A 21,730-nucleotide genomic window follows, 5' to 3' on the forward strand; every position below is an offset into this window, starting at 1 on the left:
GCACTTCGAGATATTAGCTGATGTAAGAAGGGCTATATAAAATAAAATTGATTGATTGATTGATTGATAAAGGAGCAGGAGGAGGAGGAGGATAAACGAGGAGGAGGAGGAGGATAAAGGAGCAGGCGGAGAGGTGGGGGGAGAGAGCAACATAATTCACAAACTCACTTTGATTGCGGTCAATCTGTGAATGATGTCGTAAAAATGTGCGACCAGGTTGCCAAAAATGTGTCTGTGTGCGTGCATGATGGTGATGGTGGTGGGCAGGGTTGTATTTGGAGTGCTAGGGGCATCTAGACCTAGGGGATATGTAGCGGTTGATCTGAAATACAGAAAGTATATTTTCCTCATGTTCAAATACAAAACTAAATGGTGTACCTACTGTCCCAAATGTATCCACAGGAGGGCGATATATACACTATGATCTTAGTTTGCTTAGTTATTTACATTTAAGTCATTTAGCAAACGCACTTACAGTTAGTGAGTGCATACATTTTTCATACTGGCCCCCCGTGGGAATCGAACCCACAACCCTGGCGTTGCAAGCGCCATGCTCTACCAACTGAGCTACACGAGGCCTATAACATTACACTGATCTTAGTATGGTTTCTTGTTACATTACATAATTGAACTGTCTCTCACTTAGTGTTTACATGCAATATGTATACTTTACTTGATCTAATATAAATATGAAACATTTGTCTGTTTGATAAATGCATAGTCCAATCTATAGTCTATTGTAGGAGGGGGACATAGTCTGCAAGAAGAATGTGCATGACAATCATCGATTTGGTAGTTAACTTGTGTTGCAGATCATAATATAATTTAACATTTAGTCCAAAGCTCTCCTCTGGTTTTGGTTAGTGCAATCAGGGATCCTTGGGACGGGACGGGACGATCCTAAACCCTAACCCTAACTTAAACCCATACCTTTACCCTAAACTTAACCATAACCCTTTTCTAACCCTAACCTTAACCATTTTACATTTCAACTTCAATATGGTAGGGACGTTCCAAGGATTACGACTAGCACGGGCCCTCTTGGTTTTTAAAGCCAAGGCAAAGTGAGCAGAGGGCGTCACATGTATTCTTGGTAGTTAGAGTCTTTCACCCTACTAGCATTCCATGGACCTTTAGAAAAATGTGAGCTTTTTGAACTACATTTCCCTACAGTCCCCTTGGCGTCATCACCGCACTCTGCCTTCCCTCCCACTTTTGTTGGTCCGTGAGGAAGTCGCAAGATGGCTGATATCGCTTGAAAGTATGTTCCCTTCCTCAACATGAAGTCGTGAGTGTGGAAGAAAGCGTGGGAGGCACCATCGGGCGTTTATTTTTATTTTTATTTTTTTTCCACATTTCATTTCTCCAAACATCCATTTCATTTCGCGTCGTCTCTGTCCCAGAGTTGTCTTTGAGAGTTGACGCGTCAAGTCACGCCGGGGACCCAGCTAGCTAAATTAGCCAGCTAGCTACAGCGGTTAACGTTAGCCAGCGAGCTAGCTAGCTAACTAAGTCATATTTTGATACTCCATCGGCCAGCTAACTAGCACGTATCAGTAATTTTAACTATTCTAACGGTTATAATATCAATATACTGTCAGATTAAGAATTAATCGACCGTCAACTTCGAAAACTAATGCGCAACGTTTCTTCTTCGTGTGAATCAGGATTAGGATTTTGGAGTAAATCATAACATTACTGTAGCTAGCCATCATCAGCTGTCAACATTTAATGTGTTATTAGCTAGTTAGTTAGAGGAGTAGCTAAACTCTAGCCGGAGTATTAGACTAGCTGGCTTTGCTGGCAGTTGACCAAAATACTGCTAGGGATGGACACACAATTGTACACACACGACCAAATATAGAAGATTGGCTTTGCACACTAACTAGTTCGCTAGTCAAGTTGCTAAAAAAGTTAGCTAGCTTGCTTACTTGCTGTTGGGAAGTGCACCTCTCGGCCTGGCCAAATAGCTTGCTAGGCTAGTTAGCCTTTGCAGGGTTGGTCACTCTTGTCAGAGTTGGGGGTGGCAACAGCTAGGTGCAGCAACAGTCGCTAAGTAATTCACACAGAGAGGTAAGTTAGCTAGCTGCCAGGTTCTAGCTAGCTACAGTCTCGACCCTCACATCAGCTATCACCACGGAGTTCAGAACGTACCCGGAGCCCTCCCCCGGCCAGACCCACCGGCTCAACAACACTGGGATGGGCGTGCAGGGCTTCCAGGAGTATCTTGAGAAACGGTGTCCCGGGGCCGCGGTCCCCGTGGACCTTCTCAAACTAGCCCGTACGCCGGGCCGCCAGCCCCCGCACCCCCACCACCCCCATCACCCCGGCCCTATGCCCCCTCCACCCCCGGCCCGGATACTCATCGATGCTGACTCCGGCCTACAGCGGCTGTACGGCGGTTACCAGACGGACTGGGTGTGCGGCGGGGAGTGGAACGCCATGCTGGGATACCTGGCCGCTCTGTCCCAGGCCTGTCTGTACCAGGGTGGGCTAGAGCTGGTCGTGGTGTTCAACGGGACCCTGGGGAAGGAGCGGTGGCCGGAGTGGGCGCGCCGGGCGCAGGGGCAACGCCAGACAGCCCAGCTCATCGTTAACCATGTCAGCAGTAAGGCTACCCCGCCTCCCCGCGCCTGGTTCCTGCCCCCGGCCTGCCTCAGCCACTGTGTCCGCCTCGCCATGTTCCGCTTCAGAGTGCGGGTGAGTAAAGAGCAGTAGCTGCTACATTTACATTTTAGTCATTTAGCAGACGCTCTTATCCAGAGCAACTTACATGAGCAATTAGGGTTAAGTGCCTTGCTTAAGGGCACATCGACAGATTTTTCACCTAGTCGGCTCGTGGATTAGAACCAGCGACCTTTCGGTTACTACCCCATTCATAGACGCCAACTACCTTTAGCGACATCTTCTTCCCGGGGGACTTTTGTTAAAAGCCCAGATGTTTGCACAAAACGTGAACACGCATCACTTACGGTACAGTTTTGGAAACGTAAGGAAGTATCTTTCATATCAGCGATAAATAATAATTGTTAAAAAAGTTAAATGACTACAGACCTAGTTAGGGTTTAGTCATATCGCCATGTTGCAGCGTGTTTACGGAAGACAGAGGCGACCACCTGTGTTAATCAAATCAAATCAAATCAAATTGTATTGGTCACATGCGCCGAATACAACAGGTGCAGACATTACAGTGAAATGCTTACTTACAGCCCTTAACCAACAGTGCATTTATTTTAAACAAAAAAAGTAAAAATAAAACAACAACAAAAAAAGTGTTGAGAAAAAAAGAGCAGAAGTAAAATAAAGTGACAGTAGGGGAGGCTATATATACAGGGGGGTACCGTTGCAGAGTCAATGTGCGGGGGCACCGGCTAGTTGAGGTAGTTGAGGTAATATGTACATGTGGGTAGAGTTAAAGTGACTATGCATAAATACTTAACAGAGTAGCAGCAGCGTAAAAAGGATGGGGTGGGGGGGCAGTGCAAATTAGCTATCTAGCTAGTTTAGGCAGCCGATAGGAGCTGCCAGATCTGCGCTATCGTCTAGGATTGATGTGCTCTTCCAGTAAAACACTCGTGTCCCCCGTGGAACGCCTCGTGCATAAAGAATCCTCCATTCAGGAATTTAAAGTCGAGCCGACGGGGAAAAATATGTGTACCATCTTAATAAAACACAATTTTTCCACCCCCGTTATTGGATAACTAAGGTTGTTCCGCACAGTGTTCAGAAAATTGTCAGAGAATTGTGTTGGAAAGATATTTGTATTTTCTTCCCCAGACCTCAAGTGGTCTCCTGATGTGATTTAAACATTATTGTGGACTTTAGTTGTTTTTCTGTGATTTAGAGAGTGAGAACCTGTAGAGAAAAAAAGGGGAATTCCTCAACCTGGAAAAACAAAACTGAGAAGGTTTCTGGTGGTTTTTGGTGTTATTATGGCAAATAAATGTATTGGCTGCTAAGAATTCTGAGTGGCTGGTAGATTTTTTTTCATCTACACGCTACGATGACGGCGTACTGTATGGCTGCAATGTCTTGACGTGTCTTTACGATGGTGCTGTACTGTATGGCTGCAATGTCTTGACGTGTCTTTACGATGGTGCTGTACTGTATGGCTGCAATGTCTTGACATGTCTTTACGATGACGCCGTACTGTATGGCTGCAATGTCTTGACGTGTCTTTACGATGGTGCTGTACTGTATGGCTGCAATGTCTTGACGTGTCTTTACGATGGTGCTGTACTGAATGGCTGCAATGTCTTGACGTGTCTTTACGATGGTGCTGTACTGAATGGCTGCAATGTCTTGACGTGTCTTTACGATGGTGCTGTACTGTATGGCTGCAATGTCTTGACGTGTCTTTACGATGACGCCGTACTGTATGGCTGCAATGTATTGACGTGTCTTTACGATGGTGCTGTACTGAATGGCTGCAATGTGTTGACGTGACTTTACGATGACGCCGTACTGTATGGCTGCAATGTCTTGACGTGTCTTTACGATGACGCCGTACTGTATGGCTGCAATGTCTTGACGTGTCTTTACGATGGTGCCGTACTGTATGGCTGCAATGTCTTGACGTGTCTTTACGATGACGCCGTACTGTATGGCTGCAATGTCTTGACGTGTCTTTACGATGACGCCGTACTGTATGGCTGCAATGTCTTGACGTGTCTTTACGATGGCGCCGTACTGTATGGCTGCAATGTCTTGACATGTCTTTACGATGACGCCGTACTGTATGGCTGCAATGTCTTGACGTGTCTTTACGATGGTGCTGTACTGTATGGCTGCAATGTCTTGACATGTCTTTACGATGACGCCGTACTGTATGGCTGCAATGTCTTGACGTGTCTTTACGATGGTGCTGTACTGTATGGCTGCAATGTCTTGACGTGTCTTTACGATGGTGCTGTACTGAATGGCTGCAATGTCTTGACGTGTCTTTACGATGGTGCTGTACTGTATGGCTGCAATGTCTTGACGTGTCTTTACGATGACGCCGTACTGTATGGCTGCAATGTCTTGACGTGTCTTTACGATGGTGCTGTACTGTATGGCTGCAATGTCTTGACGTGTCTTTACGATGGTGCTGTACTGAATGGCTGCAATGTCTTGACGTGTCTTTACGATGACGGCGTACTGTATGGCTGCAATGTCTTGACATGTCTTTACGATGACGCCGTACTGTATGGCTGCAATGTCTTGACGTGTCTTTACGATGGTGCTGTACTGAGTGGCTGCAATGTCTTGACGTGTCTTTACGATGACGCCGTACTGTATGGCTGCAATGTCTTGACGTGTCTTTACGATGACGGCGTACTGTATGGCTGCAATGTCTTGACGTGTCTTTACGATGACGCCGTACTGTATGGCTGCAATGTCTTGACTTGTCTTTACGATGGCGCCGTACTGTATGGCTGCAATGTCTTGACATGTCTTTACGATGGCGCCGTACTGTATGGCTGCAATGTCTTGACGTGTCTTTACGATGACGCCGTACTGTATGGCTGCAATGTCTTGACGTGTCTTTACGATGACGCCGTACTGTATGGCTGCAATGTCTTGACGTGTCTTTACGATGGTGCTGTACTGTATGGCTGCAATGTCTTGACGTGTCTTTACGATGACGCTGTACTGTATGGCTGCAATGTCTTGACATGTCTTTACGATGGTGCTGTACTGTATGGCTGCAATGTCTTGACGTGTCTTTACGATGGTGCTGTACTGTATGGCTGCAATGTCTTGACGTGTCTTTACGATGACGCCGTACTGTATGGCTGCAATGTCTTGACGTGTCTTTACGATGGTGCTGTACTGTATGGCTGCAATGTCTTGACGTGTCTTTACGATGACGCCGTACTGTATGGCTGCAATGTCTTGACGTGTCTTTACGATGACGCCGTACTGTATGGCTGCAATGTCTTGACGTGTCTTTACGATGACGCTGTACTGTATGGCTGCAATGTCTTGACGTGTCTTTACGATGGTGCTGTACTGAATGGCTGCAATGTCTTGACGTGTCTTTACGATGACGCCGTACTGTATGGCTGCAATGTCTTGACGTGTCTTTACGATGACGCCGTACTGTATGGCTGCAATGTCTTGACGTGTCTTTACGATGGTGCTGTACTGAATGGCTGCAATGTCTTGACGTGTCTTTACGATGGTGCTGTACTGTATGGCTGCAATGTCTTGACGTGTCTTTACGATGACGCCGTACTGTATGGCTGCAATGTCTTGACGTGTCTTTACGATGGTGCTGTACTGAATGGCTGCAATGTCTTGACGTGTCTTTACGATGACGCCGTACTGTATGGCTGCAATGTCTTGACATGTCTTTACGATGACGCTGTACTGTATGGCTGCAATGTCTTGACGTGTCTTTACGATGGTGCTGTACTGAATGGCTGCAATGTCTTGACGTGTCTTTACGATGACGCCGTACTGTATGGCTGCAATGTCTTGACATGTCTTTACGATGACGCTGTACTGTATAGCTGCAATGTCTTGACGTGTCTTTACGATGGTGCTGTACTGAATGGCTGCAATGTCTTGACGTGTCTTTACGATGACGCCGTACTGTATGGCTGCAATGTCTTGACGTGTCTTTATGATGGTGCTGTACTGAATGGCTGCAATGTCTTGACGTGTCTTTACGATGACGCCGTACTGTATGGCTGCAATGTCTTGACATGTCTTTACGATGGCGCCGTACTGTATGGCTGCAATGTCTTGACGTGTCTTTACGATGGCGCCGTACTGTATGGCTGCAATGTCTTGACGTGTCTTTACGATGGTGCTGTGCTGAATGGCTGCAATGTGTTGACGTGTCTGTCATGACTCTCTCCTTGGTGAGGATCAAAGGTGGCAGATCAGCTTGGCTAATGGCTGACAGATAGCTAGACCCCACCCCTCTCTCCCACAGGAGAGGAGAAGGGGAGTTGGGCCAGTTTATGACTTAACAGCCGGTCATAAATAGTTTGTAGAAAAGGACTCCTTTTTTAAAATTATTTTATTTATTTATTTCACCTTTATTTAACCAGGTAAGCCAGTTGAGAACAAGTTCTCATTTACAACTGCGACCTGGCCAAGATAAAGCAAAGCAGTGCGATAAAAACAACAACACAGAGTTACATATGGGGTAAAACAAAACGTACAGTCAAAAACACAATAGAAGATCTATATACAGTGTGTGCAAATGTAGCAAGTTATGGAGGTAAGGCAATAAATAGGCTATAGTGCAAAATAATTACAATTAGTATTAACACTGGAATGATAGATGTGCAAGAGATGATGTGCAAATAGAGATACCGGGGTGCAAATTAGCAAAATAAATAACAATATGGGGATGAGGTAGTTGGGTGGGCTAATTTCAGATGGGCTGTGTACAGGTGCAGTGATCGGTAAGGTGCTCTGACAACTGATGCTTAAAGTTAGTGAGGGAGATAAGAGTCTCCAGCTTCAGAGATTTTTGCAATTCGTTCCAGTCATTGCAGCAGCGAACTGGAAGGAATGGCGGCCAAAAGAGGTGTTGGCTTTGGGAATGACCAGTGAGATATATCTGCTTTTGGTCTCTAGGATGGGAAGACTAAGATTTTCTTTGTTCCATAGACTCTTTGCCGTCAACTTTTATGTCAAAAGTGGACATTAGAACATTATTCATGACCTCTGAATGTTTGGAATGGTCATTGGGGATCTAAAGAATAATGTCATATTGTTTATTATTTTGTGATGTTTTTAAAAATTGTATGAATCTGTCAAGTTTCCATCCAATACGTTGTCTATGTGATAAGAAAATGGATGACACTATTTTTAAGATAGGAGTGTGATATTAGGAGTCATAAGAGAGAACATCTAAGCATATCCTTTGCACAGCAACTAGCCACTCCCCACGTGCCATCAGAGATCGTGTCAGCAAGTAGGAACACCCCTTTTGCCAAGAGGGCATAAAGGCTTGAAAGACAAATTAACATTAGACCAGGAAGCATGTAGCTGTGGCTACACGGCTTAAAATAGTTAGACCAGAAAACAAGAGAGTGGCGACTACGTTTAGAATGGTTAGAACTTTGAATGAGAATGACCAGCTGACGTGAAGCGCGAGGTGAACGTTAGAAACGGTCGAACCTCTACAGACCAGCCGACGTGAAGCGCGAGGTGAACGTTACAAACGGTCGAACCTCTACAGACCAGCCGACGTGAAGCGCGAGGTGAACGTTACAAACGGTCGAACCTCTACAGACCAGACGACGTGAAGCGCGAGGTGAACGTTGACACTACAGACCAGAAAACGTGGGACGGTAGTCCATACGTTTGAAATGGTGAAACGCTCAACCTCTACACGAGGTGAAGAAGCAGATAAACGCACTAGACCTCATCATATCAGTCTGCAGCTGGCATTTAAAGTTGTCTAGAACTTTCACTAAAGACACCAGTTGGGAAGGACCATCCCATCTCAGACAACCGTTGGTACATCTGAAGTATCTATTCTAACGAACACTCCATTCGAAGACAAGCCGAGTCTCACCGAAGTGGGATAGGACACTCAAACCCTTTTTGTGAAAGTGGTTCAACAGAGAGACGGCGATCAAGGACAGCTACGCGTAAATATGCATTGCATTTCTTTTCCGAAAGAGTGGTGGTTTCCAAATGTAACAACGATAAGTTGAATCTCTTTGTCTCTCCCTTTCACACACTCTCGTGACCCCTCCTTCCCCTAACCAAGCAGTCATGCTGTTGTTTAGTCCAGTCCACTAGGGACCTGTTTTCATTGTATTACGTTAGTAATCAATAACCTATACCGTGTGTGTGTATGTATTCTGTGTTAATATTTAGTTAGCTAGTAAATAAATAATTAAGTCAATTTGTGTATTGCTGATTCATCAATAATGTTAGGGTTCTTGCAGATATCAAGGAGTATGCGACGTTCAGAATGAGACTAAGGTAATAATGATTAATCAGTGACTGTTATCGAGATAAGTCAAAAGTTTGGACACACCTACTCATTCAAGGGTTTTTCTTTATTTGTACTATTTTCTACATTGTAGAATAATAGTGAAGACATCAAAACTATGAAATAACACATATGGAATCATGTAGTAACCAAAAAAGTGTTAAACAAATCAAAATATATTTGAGATTCTTCAAAGTAGCCACCCTTTGCCTTGATGGCAGCTTTGCACACTCTTTGCACACTCTTGACAAGGCAGGGGTGGTATACAGAAGAGGGCTCTATTTGGTAAAAGACCAAGTCCATATTATGGCAAGAACAGCTCAAATAAGCAAAGAGAAATGACAGTCCATTACTTTAAGACATAAAGGTCAGTCAATCTGGAAAATGTCAAGAACAAGTTTCTTCAAGTGCAGTCTCAAGAACAATCAAATGCTATGATGAAACTGGCTCTCATGAGGACCGCCACAGGAAAGGAAGACCCAGAGTTACCTCTGCTGCAGAGGATAAGTTCATTAGTTACCAGCCTCAGAAATTGCAGCCCAAATAAATGCTTCAGAGTTCAAGTAACAGACACATCTCAACATCAACAGTTTTTTTTGTTTTTTTGTTTTTTGTAACTGTTCAGAGGGGACTGTGTGAATCAGGCCTTCATGGTCGAACTGCTGCAAATAAACCACTACTAAAGGACACCAATAAGAAGAAGAGACTTGCTTGGGCCAAGAAACACGAGCAATGGACATTAGACCAGTGGAAATCTGTCCTTTGGTCTGATGAGTCCAAATTTGAGATTTTTGGTTCGAACCGCCGTGTCTTTGTGAGACGCGGTGTGGGTGAACGGATGATCTCTGCATGTGTAGTTCCCACCGTAAAGCATGGAGGAGGAGGTGTTATGGTGTGGGGGTGCTTTGCTGGTGACACTGTCTGTGATTTATTTAGAATTCAAGGCACACATAAACAGCATGGCTACCCCAGCATTCTGCAACGATACACCATCCCATCTGGTTTGGGCTTCGTGGGACTATCATTTGTTTTTCAACACCTCCAGGCTGTGTAAGGGCTATTTTACCAAGAAGGAGAGGGATGGAGTGCTGCATCAGATGACCTGGCCTCCACAATCCCCCGACCTCAACCCAATTGAGATGGTTTGGGATGAGTCGGACCGCAGAGTGAAGGAAAAGCAGCCAACAAGTGCTCAGCATACAGTGGGGGAAAAAAGTATTTAGTCAGCCACCAATTGTGCAAGTTCTCCCACTTAAAAAGATGAGAGAGGCCTGTCATTTTCATCATAGGTACACGTCAACTATGACAGACAAAATGAGAATTTTTTTTACAGAAAATCACATTGTAGGATTTTTAATGAATTTATTTGCAAATTATGGTGGAAAATAAGTATTTGGTCAATAACAAAAGTTTCTCAATACTTTGTTATATACCCTTTGTTGGCAATGACACAGGTCAAACGTTTTCTGTAAGTCTTCACAAGGTTTTCACACACTGTTGCTGGTATTTTGGCCCATTCCTCCATGCAGATCTCCTCTAGAGCAGTGATGTTTTGGGGCTGTCGCTGGGCAACACGGACTTTCAACTCCCTCCAAAGATTTTCTATGGGGTTGAGATCTGGAGACTGGCTAGGCCACTCCAGGACCTTGAAATGCTTCTTACGAAGCCACTCCTTCGTTGCCCGGGCGGTGTGTTTGGGATCATTGTCATGCTGAAAGACCCAGCCACGTTTCATCTTCAATGCCCTTGCTGATGGAAGGAGGTTTTCACTCAAAATCTCACGATACATGGCCCCATTAATTCTTTCCTTTACACAGATCAGTCGTCCTTGTCCCTTTGCAGAAAAACAGCCCCAAAGCATGATGTTTCCACCCCCATGCTTCACAGTAGGTATGGTGTTCTTTGGATGCAACTCAGCATTCTTTGTCCTCCAAACACGACGAGTTGAGTTTTTACCAAAAAGTAAATATTTTGGTTTCATCTGACCATATGACATTCTCCCAATCCTCTTCTGGATCATCCAAATGCACTCTAGCAAACTTCAGACGGGCCTGGACATGTACTGGCTTAAGCACGGGGACACGTCTGGCACTGCAGGATTTGAGTCCCTGGCGGCGTAGTGTGTTACTGATGGTAGGCTTTGTTACTTTGGTCCCAGCTCTCTGCAGGTCATTCACTAGGTCCCCCCGTGTGGGATTTTTTTGCTCACCGTTCTTGTGATCATTTTGACCCCACGGGTGAGATCTTGCGTGGCGCCCCAGATCGAGGGAGATTATCAGTGGTCTTGTATGTCTTCCATTTCCTAATAATTGCTCCCACAGTTGATTTCTTCAAACCAAGCTGCTTACCTATTGCAGATTCAGTCTTCCCAGCCTGGTGCAGGTCTACAATTTTGTTTCTGGTGTCCTTTGACAGCTCTTTGGTCTTGGCCATAGTGGAGTTTGGAGTGTGACTGTTTGAGGTTGTGGACAGGTGTCTTTTATACTGATAACAAGTTCAAACAGGTGCCATTAATACAAGTAACGAGTGGAGGACAGAGGAGCCTCTTAAAGAAGAAGTTACAGGTCTGTGAGAGCCAGTAATCTTGCTTGTTTGTAGGTGACCAAAAACTTATTTCCCACCATAATTTGCTAATAAATTCATTAAAAATCCTACAATGTGATTTTCTGGATTTTATTTTCTCAATTTGTCTGTCATAGTTGACGTGTACCTATGATGAAAATTACAGGCCTCATCTTTTTAAGTGGGAGAACTTGCACAATTGGTGGCTGACTAAATACTTTTTCCCCCCACTGTATGTGGGAACTCCCTCAAGACTGTTAGAAAAGCATTCCAGGTGAAGCTAGTTGAGAGAATGCCAAGAGTGTGCAAAGCTGTCATCAAGGCAAAGGGTGGCGATTTTAATTTGTTTAACACTTATTTTGATTACCACATGATTCCATATGTGTTATTTCATAGTTTTGATGTCTTCACTATTATTCTACAATGTAAAAAATAGTAAAAATAAAGAAAAACCCTTGAATGAGTAGGTGTGTCCAAACTTTTGACTGGTACTGTATATATCTTCTAAGAGTTTAATTCGGGAGATGGTAACTCTTTAAACAACTTCTTCCGTGGTGCCCCATATTCCTAATGAGTTAATTGTTTAATTATTATTTTAATTGAGTAACAATTAAACATACTTAATTGATGTGAAAAATAAGTCATCATATTAAATAAGTCACGACATGTCTTTGCAATGGTGCAGTGCTGTATAGCTGCAATGTGTTGACGTGCCATTAGATGGTGCAGTGCTGTATGGCTGCAATGTGTTGACGTGTTGTTAGATGGTGCAGTGCTGAATGGCTGCAATGTGTTGACGTGCCATTAGGATGCACCGTATTGTATGGCTGCAATGTGTTGACGTGCCATTAGATGGTGCAGTGCTGTATAGCTGCAATGTGTTGACGTGCCATTAGATGGTGCAGTGCTGTATGGCTGCAATGTGTTGACGTGTCATTAGATGGTGCAGTGCTGTATGGCTGCAATGTGTTGACGTGTCGTTAGATGGTGCAGTGCTGTATAGCTGCAATGTGTTGACGTGCCATTAGATGGTGCAGTGCTGTATAGCTGCAATGTGTTGACGTGCCATTAGATGGTGCAGTGCTGTATGGCTGCAATGTGTTGACGTGCCATTAGGATGCACCGTATTGTATGGCTGCAATGTGTTGACGTGTCGTTAGATGGTGCAGTGCTGTATGGCTGCAATGTGTTGACGTGCCATTAGGATGCACCGTATTGTATGGCTGCAATGTGTTGACGTGTCGTTAGATGGTGCAGTGCTGTCTGGCTGCAATGTGTTGACGTGTCATTAGATGGTGCCGTACTGTATGGCTGCAATGTGTTGACGTGTCATTAGATGGTGCAGTGCTGTCTGGCTGCAATGTGTTGACGTGTCATTAGGATGCACCGTATTGTATGGCTGCAATGTGTTGACGTGTCATTAGATGGTGCAGTGCTGTCTGGCTGCAATGTGTTGACGTGTCATTAGATGGTGCCGTACTGTATGGCTGCAATGTGTTGACGTGTCATTAGATGGTGCAGTGCTGTCTGGCTGCAATGTGTTGACGTGCCATTAGGATGCACCGTATTGTATGGCTGCAGTGTGTTTTAGGCTTGGGCGGTACACAATAGTTTTCAATAAATGTGAATATTCATTGCTACTTTTTAAGTTAATACCTGCAGTCAACTTGTTCAATACGTTAGGAGATAAAACATTTTACGTTCTTCATTATGTAACATTATAAAACTTCCTGTAGTTCCCCGGAACAGATGAGCCAGTTACGTGTTTGTTTGTAAATAAAACTACAGGAGACAGCGGGAGCTGGTGAGTCCATAGCGTTTTTAAACTATCAGCGAGTCTCTGTTACAGCGGGAGCTGGTGAGTCCATAGCGTTTTGTAACTATCAGCGAGTCTCTGTTACAGCGGGAGCTGGTGAGTCCATAGCGTTTTGTAACTATCAGCGAGTCTGTTACAGCGGGAGCTGGTGAGTCCGTAGCGTTTTTAAACTATCAGCGAGTCTCTGTTACAGCGGGAGCTGGTGAGTCCATAGCGTTTTGTAACTATCAGCGAGTCTCTGTTACAGCGGGAGCTGGTGAGTCCATAGCGTTTTGTAACTATCAGCGAGTCTCTGTTACAGCGGGAGCTGGTGAGTCCATAGCGTTTTGTAACTATCAGCGAGTCTCTGTTACAGCGGGAGCTGGTGAGTCCATAGCGTTTTGTAACTATCAGCGAGTCTCTGTTACAGCGGGAGCTGGTGAGTCCATAGCGTTTTGTAACTATCAGCGAGTCTCTGTTACAGCGGGAGCTGGTGAGTCCATAGCGTTTTGTAACTATCAGCGAGTCTGTTACAGCGGGAGCTGGTGAGTCCGTAGCGTTTTTAAACTATCAGCGAGTCTCTGTTACAGCGGGAGCTGGTGAGTCCATAGCGTTTTGTAACTATCAGCGAGTCTCTGTTACAGCGGGAGCTGGTGAGTCCATAGCGTTTTGTAACTATCAGCGAGTCTGTTACAGCGGGAGCTGGTGAGTCCATAGCGTTTTGTAACTATCAGCGAGTCTCTGTTACAGCGGGAGCTGGTGAGTCCATAGCGTTTTGTAACTATCAGCGAGTCTCTGTTACAGCGGGAGCTGGTGAGTCCATAGCGTTTTGTAACTATCAGCGAGTCTCTGTTACAGCGGGAGCTGGTGAGTCCATAGCGTTTTGTAACTATCAGCGAGTCTGTTACAGCGGGAGCTGGTGAGTCCGTAGCGTTTTTAAACTATCAGCGAGTCTCTGTTACAGCGGGAGCTGGTGAGTCCATAGCGTTTTGTAACTATCAGCGAGTCTGTTACAGCGGGAGCTGGTGAGTCCGTAGCGTTTTTAAACTATCAGCGAGTCTGTTACAGCGGGAGCTGGTGCGTCCATAGCGTTTTGTAACTATCAGCGAGTCTCTGTTACAGCGGGAGCTGGTGAGTCCATAGCGTTTTGTAACTATCAGCGAGTCTCTGTTACAGCGGGAGCTGGTGAGTCCATAGCGTTTTGTAACTATCAGCGAGTCTCTGTTACAGCGGGAGCTGGTGAGTCCATAGCGTTTTGTAACTATCAGCGAAGTCTCTGTTACAGCGGGAGCTGGTGAGTCCATAGCGTTTGTAACTATCAGCGAGTCTCTGTTACAGCGGGAGCTGGTGAGTCCATAGCGTTTTGTAACTATCAGCGAGTCTCTGTTACAGCGGGAGCTGGTGAGTCCATAGCGTTTTTAAACTATCAGCGAGTCTCTGTTACAGTGGGAGCTGGTGAGTCCATAGCGTTTTGTAACTATCAGCGAGTCTGTTACAGCGGGAGCTGGTGCGTCCATAGCGTTTTGTAACTATCAGCGAGTCTCTGTTACAGCGGGAGCTGGTGAGTCCATAGCGTTTTTAAACTATCAGCGAGTCTCTGTTACAGTGGGAGCTGGTGAGTCCATAGCGTTTTGTAACTATCAGCGAGTCTTTTACAGCGGGAGCTGGTGAGTCCATAGCGTTTTGTAACTATCAGCGAGTCTCTGTTACAGCGGGAGCTGGTGCGTCCATAGCGTTTTGTAACTATCAGCGAGTCTCTGTTACAGCGGGAGCTGGTGAGTCCATAGCGTTTTTAAACTATCAGCGAGTCTCTGTTACAGCGGGAGCTGGTGAGTCCATAGCGTTTTGTAACTATCAGCGAGTCTGTTACAGCGGGAGCTGGTGAGTCCATAGCGTTTTGTAACTATCAGCGAGTCTCTGTTACAGCGGGAGCTGGTGAGTCCATAGCGTTTTGTAACTATCAGCGAGTCTCTGTTACAGCGGGAGCTGGTGAGTCCATAGCGTTTTGTAACTATCAGCGAGTCTGTTACAGCGGGAGCTGGTGAGTCCATAGCGTTTTGTAACTATCAGCGAGTCTCTGTTACAGCGGGAGCTGGTGAGTCCATAGCGTTTTGTAACTATCAGCGAGTCTGTTACAGCGGGAGCTGGTGAGTCCATAGCGTTTTGTAACTATCAGCGAGTCTGTTACAGCGGGAGCTGGTGAGTCCATAGCGTTTTGTAACTATCAGCGAGTCTGTTACAGCGGGAGCTGGTGAGTCCATAGCGTTTTGTAACTATCAGCGAGTCTGTTACAGCGGGAGCTGGTGAGTCCATAGCGTTTTGTAACTATCAGCGAGTCTCTGTTACAGCGGGAGCTGGTGAGTCCATAGCGTTTTGTAACTATCAGCGAGTCTGTTACAGCGGGAGCTGGTGAGTCCATAGCGTTTTGTAACTATCAGCGAGTCTGTTACAGCGGGAGCTGGTGAGTCCATAGCGTTTTGTAACTATCAGTGAGTCTGTTACAGCGGGAGCTGGTGAGTCCATAGCGTTTTTGTAACTATCAGCGAGTCTCTGTTACAGCGGGAGCTGGTGAGTCCATAGCGTTTTGTAACTATCAGCGAGTCTCTGTTACAGCGGGAGCTGGTGAGTCCATAGCGTTTTGTAACTATCAGCGAGTCTCTGTTACAGCGGGAGCTGGTGAGTCCATAGTGTTTTGTAACTATCAGCGAAGTCTCTGTTACAGCGGGAGCTGGTGAGTCCATAGCGTTTTGTAACTATCAGCGAGTCTCTGTTACAGCGGGAGCTGGTGAGTCCATAGTGTTTTGTAACTATCAGCGAAGTCTCTGTTACAGCGGGAGCTGGTGAGTCCATAGCGTTTTGTAACTATCAGCGAGTCTCTGTTACAGCGGGAGCTGGTGAGTCCATAGCGTTTTGTAACTATCAGCGAGTCTGTTACAGCGGGAGCTGGTGAGTCCGTAGCGTTTTAAACTATCAGCGAGTCTCTGTTACAGCGGGAGCTGGTGAGTCCATAGCGTTTTGTAACTATCAGCGAGTCTGTTACAGCGGGAGCTGGTGAGTCCGTAGCGTTTTTAAACTATCAGCGAGTCTGTTACAGCGGGAGCTGGTGCGTCCATAGCGTTTTGTAACTATCAGCGAGTCTCTGTTACAGCGGGAGCTGGTGAGTCCATAGCGTTTTTAAACTATCAGCGAGTCTCTGTTACAGCGGGAGCTGGTGAGTCCATAGCGTTTTGTAACTATCAGCGAGTCTCTGTTACAGCGGGAGCTGGTGAGTCCATAGCGTTTTGTAACTATCAGCGAGTCTCTGTTACAGCGGGAGCTGGTGAGTCCATAGCGTTTTGTAACTATCAGCGAGTCTCTGTTACAGCGGGAGCTGGTGAGTCCATAGCGTTTTTAAACTATCAGCGAGTCTCTGTTACAGTGGGAGCTGGTGAGTCCATAGCGTTTTGTAACTATCAGCGAGTCTGTTACAGCGGGAGCTGGTGAGTCCATAGCGTTTTGTAACTATCAGCGAGTCTCTGTTACAGCGGGAGCTGGTGCGTCCATAGCGTTTTGTAACTATCAGCGAGTCTCTGTTACAGCGGGAGCTGGTGAGTCCATAGCGTTTTTAAACTATCAGCGAGTCTCTGTTACAGTGGGAGCTGGTGAGTCCATAGCGTTTTGTAACTATCAGCGAGTCTGTTACAGCGGGAGCTGGTGAGTCCATAGCGTTTTGTAACTATCAGCGAGTCTCTGTTACAGCGGGAGCTGGTGAGTCCATAGCGTTTTGTAACTATCAGCGAGTCTCTGTTACAGCGGGAGCTGGTGAGTCCATAGCGTTTGTAACTATCAGCGAGTCTGTTACAGCGGGAGCTGGTGAGTCCATAGCGTTTTGTAACTATCAGCGAGTCTCTGTTACAGCGGGAGCTGGTGAGTCCATAGCGTTTTGTAACTATCAGCGAGTCTGTTACAGCGGGAGCTGGTGAGTCCATAGCGTTTTGTAACTATCAGCGAGTCTGTTACAGCGGGAGCTGGTGAGTCCATAGCGTTTTGTAACTATCAGCGAGTCTGTTACAGCGGGAGCTGGTGAGTCCATAGCGTTTTGTAACTATCAGCGAGTCTGTTACAGCGGGAGCTGGTGAGTCCATAGCGTTTTGTAACTATCAGCGAGTCTCTGTTACAGCGGGAGCTGGTGAGTCCATAGCGTTTTGTAACTATCAACGAGTCTGTTACAGCGGGAGCTGGTGAGTCCATAGCGTTTTGTAACTATCAGCGAGTCTGTTACAGCGGGAGCTGGTGAGTCCATAGCGTTTTGTAACTATCAGCGAGTCTGTTACAGCGGGAGCTGGTGAGTCCATAGCGTTTTGTAACTATCAGCGAGTCTGTTACAGCGGGAGCTGGTGAGTCCATAGCGTTTTGTAACTATCAGCGAGTCTGTTACAGCGGGAGCTGGTGAGTCCATAGCGTTTTGTAACTATCAGCGAGTCTGTTACAGCGGGAGCTGGTGAGTCCATAGCGTTTTGTAACTATCAGCGAGTCTGTTACAGCGGGAGCTGGTGAGTCCATAGCGTTTTGTAACTATCAGCGAGTCTCTGTTACAGCGGGAGCTGGTGCGTCCATAGCGTTTTGTAACTATCAGCGAGTCTGTTACAGCGGGAGCTGGTGAGTCCATAGCGTTTTGTAACTATCAGCGAGTCTGTTACAGCGGGAGCTGGTGAGTCCATAGCGTTTTGTAACTATCAGCGAGTCTCTGTTACAGCGGGAGCTGGTGAGTCCATAGCGTTTTGTAACTATCAGCGAGTCTCTGTTACAGCGGGAGCTGGTGAGTCCATAGCGTTTTGTAACTATCAGCGAGTCTCTGTTACAGCGGGAGCTGGTGAGTCCATAGCGTTTTGTAACTATCAGCGAGTCTCTGTTACAGCGGGAGCTGGTGAGTCCATAGCGTTTTGTAACTATCAGCGAGTCTCTGTTACAGCGGGAGCTGGTGAGTCCATAGCGTTTTGTAACTATCAGCGAGTCTCTGTTACAGCGGGAGCTGGTGAGTCCATAGCGTTTTGTAACTATCAGCGAGTCTGTTACAGCGGGAGCTGGTGAGTCCATAGCGTTTTGTAACTATCAGCGAGTCTGTTACAGCGGGAGCTGGTGAGTCCATAGCGTTTTGTAACTATCAGCGAGTCTGTTACAGCGGGAGCTGGTGAGTCCATAGCGTTTTGTAACTATCAGCGAGTCTCTGTTACAGCGGGAGCTGGTGAGTCCATAGCGTTTTGTAACTATCAGCGAGTCTGTTACAGCGGGAGCTGGTGAGTCCATAGCGTTTTGTAACTATCAGCGAGTCTGTTACAGCGGGGAGCTGGTGAGTCCATAGCGTTTTGTAACTATCAGCGAGTCTGTTACAGCGGGAGCTGGTGAGTCCATAGCGTTTTGTAACTATCAGCGAGTCTGTTACAGCGGGAGCTGGTGAGTCCATAGCGTTTTGTAACTATCAGCGAGTCTCTGTTACAGCGGGAGCTGGTGCGTCCATAGCGTTTTGTAACTATCAGCGAGTCTGTTACAGCGGGAGCTGGTGAGTCCATAGCGTTTTGTAACTATCAGCGAGTCTGTTACAGCGGGAGCTGGTGAGTCCATAGCGTTTTGTAACTATCAGCGAGTCTGTTACAGCGGGAGCTGGTGAGTCCATAGCGTTTTGTAACTATCAGCGAGTCTCTGTTACAGCGGGAGCTGGTGAGTCCATTGCGTTTTGTAACTATCAGCGAGTCTCTGTTACAGCGGGAGCTGGTGAGTCCATAGCGTTTTGTAACTATCAGCGAGTCTCTGTTACAGCGGGAGCTGGTGAGTCCATAGCGTTTTGTAACTATCAGCGAGTCTCTGTTACAGCGGGAGCTGGTGAGTCCATAGCGTTTTTAAACTATCAGCGAGTCTCTGAGGTGATGACGTTACACTTGCATGCAATTCACTACTAAATGTTTGCCATCAGATATCTTATAATGGCTTTCTGCCAGAAATCCAAGAGCTGTGGATGAGTTATCTGTACAGCTTCCATTTTCCCCCTGTGCTTCCTACTAGCGTTGTTTCCCCCTCTGTTCTCCTCCCCTCTGCTCTTCCCCCTCTGTTCTCCTCCCCTCTGCTCTGTGATCACATGCTGCTCTTCCCCCTCTGTTCTCCTCCCCTCTGCTCTGTGATCACATGCTGCTCTTCCCCCTCTGTTCTCCTCCCCTCTGCTCTGTGATCACATGCTGCTCTTCCCCCTCTGTTCTCCTCCCCTCTGCTCCGTGATCACATGCTGCTCTTCCCCCTCTGTTCTCCTCCCCTCTGCTCTGTGATCACATGCTGCTCTTCCCCCTCTGTTCTCCTCCCCTCTGCTCCGTGTTCACATGCTGCTCTTCCCCCTCTGTTCTCCTCCCCTCTGCTCTGTGTTCACATGCTGCTCTTCCCCCTCTGTTCTCCTCCCCTCTGCTCTGTGATCACATGCTGCTCTTCCCCCTCTGTTCTCCTCCCCTCTGCTCTGTGATCACATGCTGCTCTTCCCCCTCTGTTCTCCTCCCTTCTGCTCTGTGATCACATGCTGCTCTTCCCCCTCTGTTCTCCTCCCCTCTGCTCCGTGATCACATGCTGCTCTTCCCCCTCTGTTCTCCTCCCCTCTGCTCTGTGATCACATGCTGCTCTTCCCCCTCTGTTCTCCTCCCCTCTGCTCTGTGATCACATGCTGCTCTTCCTCCTCTGTTCTCCTCCCCTCTGCTCTGTGTTCACATGCTGCTCTTCCCCCTCTGTTCTCCTCCCCTCTGCTCTGTGATCACATGCTGCTCTTCCCCCTCTGTTCTCCTCCCCTCTGCTCCGTGATCACATGCTGCTCTTCCCCTCTGTTCTCCTCCCTCTGCTCCGTGATCACATGCTGCTCTTCCCCCTCTGTTCTCCTCCCCTCTGCTCTGTGATCACATGCTGCTCTTCCCCCTCTGTTCTCCTCCCCTCTGCTCTGTGATCACATGCTGCTTATCCCCCTCTGTTCTCCTCCCCTCTGCTCCGTGTACACATGCTGCTCTTCCCCCTCTGTTCTCCTCCCCTCTGCTCTGTGATCACATGCTGCTCTTCCTCCTCTGTTCTCCTCCCCTCTGCTCCGTGATCACATGCTGCTCTTCCCCCTCTGTTCTCCTCCCCTCTGCTCTGTGATCACATGCTGCTCTTCCCCCTCTGTTCTCCTCCCCTCTGCTCCGTGTACACATGCTGCTCTTCCCCCTCTGTTCTCCTCCCCTCTGCTCTGTGATCACATGCTGCTCTTCCCCCTCTGTTCTCCTCCCCTCTGCTCTGTGATCACATGCTGCTCTTCCCCCTCTGTTCTCCTCCCCTCTGCTCCGTGTTCACATGCTGCTCTTCCTTCAGAAAAGCATGCATCACAGCGTTGTTCATTGGCCTTGCCTTGTAAATGTCCACACTACTGAAAATGACAGTAGCTACAAGCTATGCTTGTATGACTTCATGAGCTGGATTTGCTTGTCTTTGCAATTAGTTTGTTCGTTTTCGGTTGTTAGAATTTAGCTATGTGATCTGTCTCTTACTTGTGCTAATGTTGTTAGCATTCTGATAGACGCCCAATGGGCTTAAAAAAATAGCGCCCCTTTATTGTTCTATGCTGGTAATTCTGACCCAGTTTTTGGCCTGTTGAAAGGAAAAGAGGCAGGAGAGGAGGATCCCTGTGAGATTAAGGCAAAGGGAAGACTGTCCACTTCTCTCTCTTCTATTGGCCAATGTACAGCCTCTTGATAATAAGATGGATGTGACCGCTGATCGCGGATTTGCTATCAACGGGACTCTCGTAACTGCAATATTCTCTGCTTTTCTAAATGGCTTTTGGACAAGATGATCCCCTCATGGCTATTCAACTCGATGGATTCTCCATTCACCGAGTGGACAGGACATTGGATTCGGGGAACTCGAGAGTGGGAGAGGTATGCCTCTTCATCAACAGCAAATGGTGTGCTGACTGTAGCGCGGTGGAAGTCTCCACCCGTTGTTCCTCCTTCTTGGAATACCTGATGGTCAAATGCCGACACTTCTACCTCCCGAAAGTTTTCCAGTATTATTGTGACTACTGTATATATTCCACCTCAGGACAAGAACAACAAGCTGGCGCTAAACCAACTGTACGAGGCTATAAGCAAGCAGGAAACCCTGCCCCTGGAGGCTGCTTTCCTTGTTGCCGACTTCATCAACACTTCTCCTTCGCCACTAGGGGCGATAAAGACCCACACGCATACAAGGCCCGCCCTCTTCCCCCTTTCAGCAAGTCAGATCATGACTCTTTGCTCCTGTTTCCTGTCTACAAGCAGAAGCTCAAACAGGAAGTACCCGTGATGCGCTCCGTTGAGAATTGGTAATCCGAATCAGAAGCTATGCTACAAGACTGCTTTGCTTGCGCTGACTGGAATATGTTCCGGCACTCCGCCGATAGCATC

The 21,730-nt window shown here is 46.8% G+C and overlaps 1 protein-coding gene across 1 annotated transcript in view; it reads left to right on the forward strand.

Annotated features, from left to right (window-relative positions):
* The first annotated feature begins 1,233 nt into the window (after positions 1–1,233).
* The window catches only part of LOC121537228 (constitutive coactivator of PPAR-gamma-like protein 2), an 84,682-nt gene continuing 64,185 nt past the window's right edge, over positions 1,234–21,730 (forward strand). The window contains exon 1 of the mRNA XM_045215326.1: positions 1,234–2,700. Within this exon, the coding sequence (XP_045071261.1) occupies positions 2,200–2,700 (501 nt within the window). The 5' untranslated portion in view covers positions 1,234–2,199. The remainder of the gene's footprint in view (positions 2,701–21,730) is intronic.

This window comes from Coregonus clupeaformis, unplaced genomic scaffold (genome assembly GCF_020615455.1).
Source record: "Coregonus clupeaformis isolate EN_2021a unplaced genomic scaffold, ASM2061545v1 scaf0423, whole genome shotgun sequence".
Classification (NCBI taxonomy): Eukaryota; Metazoa; Chordata; class Actinopteri; order Salmoniformes; family Salmonidae; genus Coregonus; species Coregonus clupeaformis.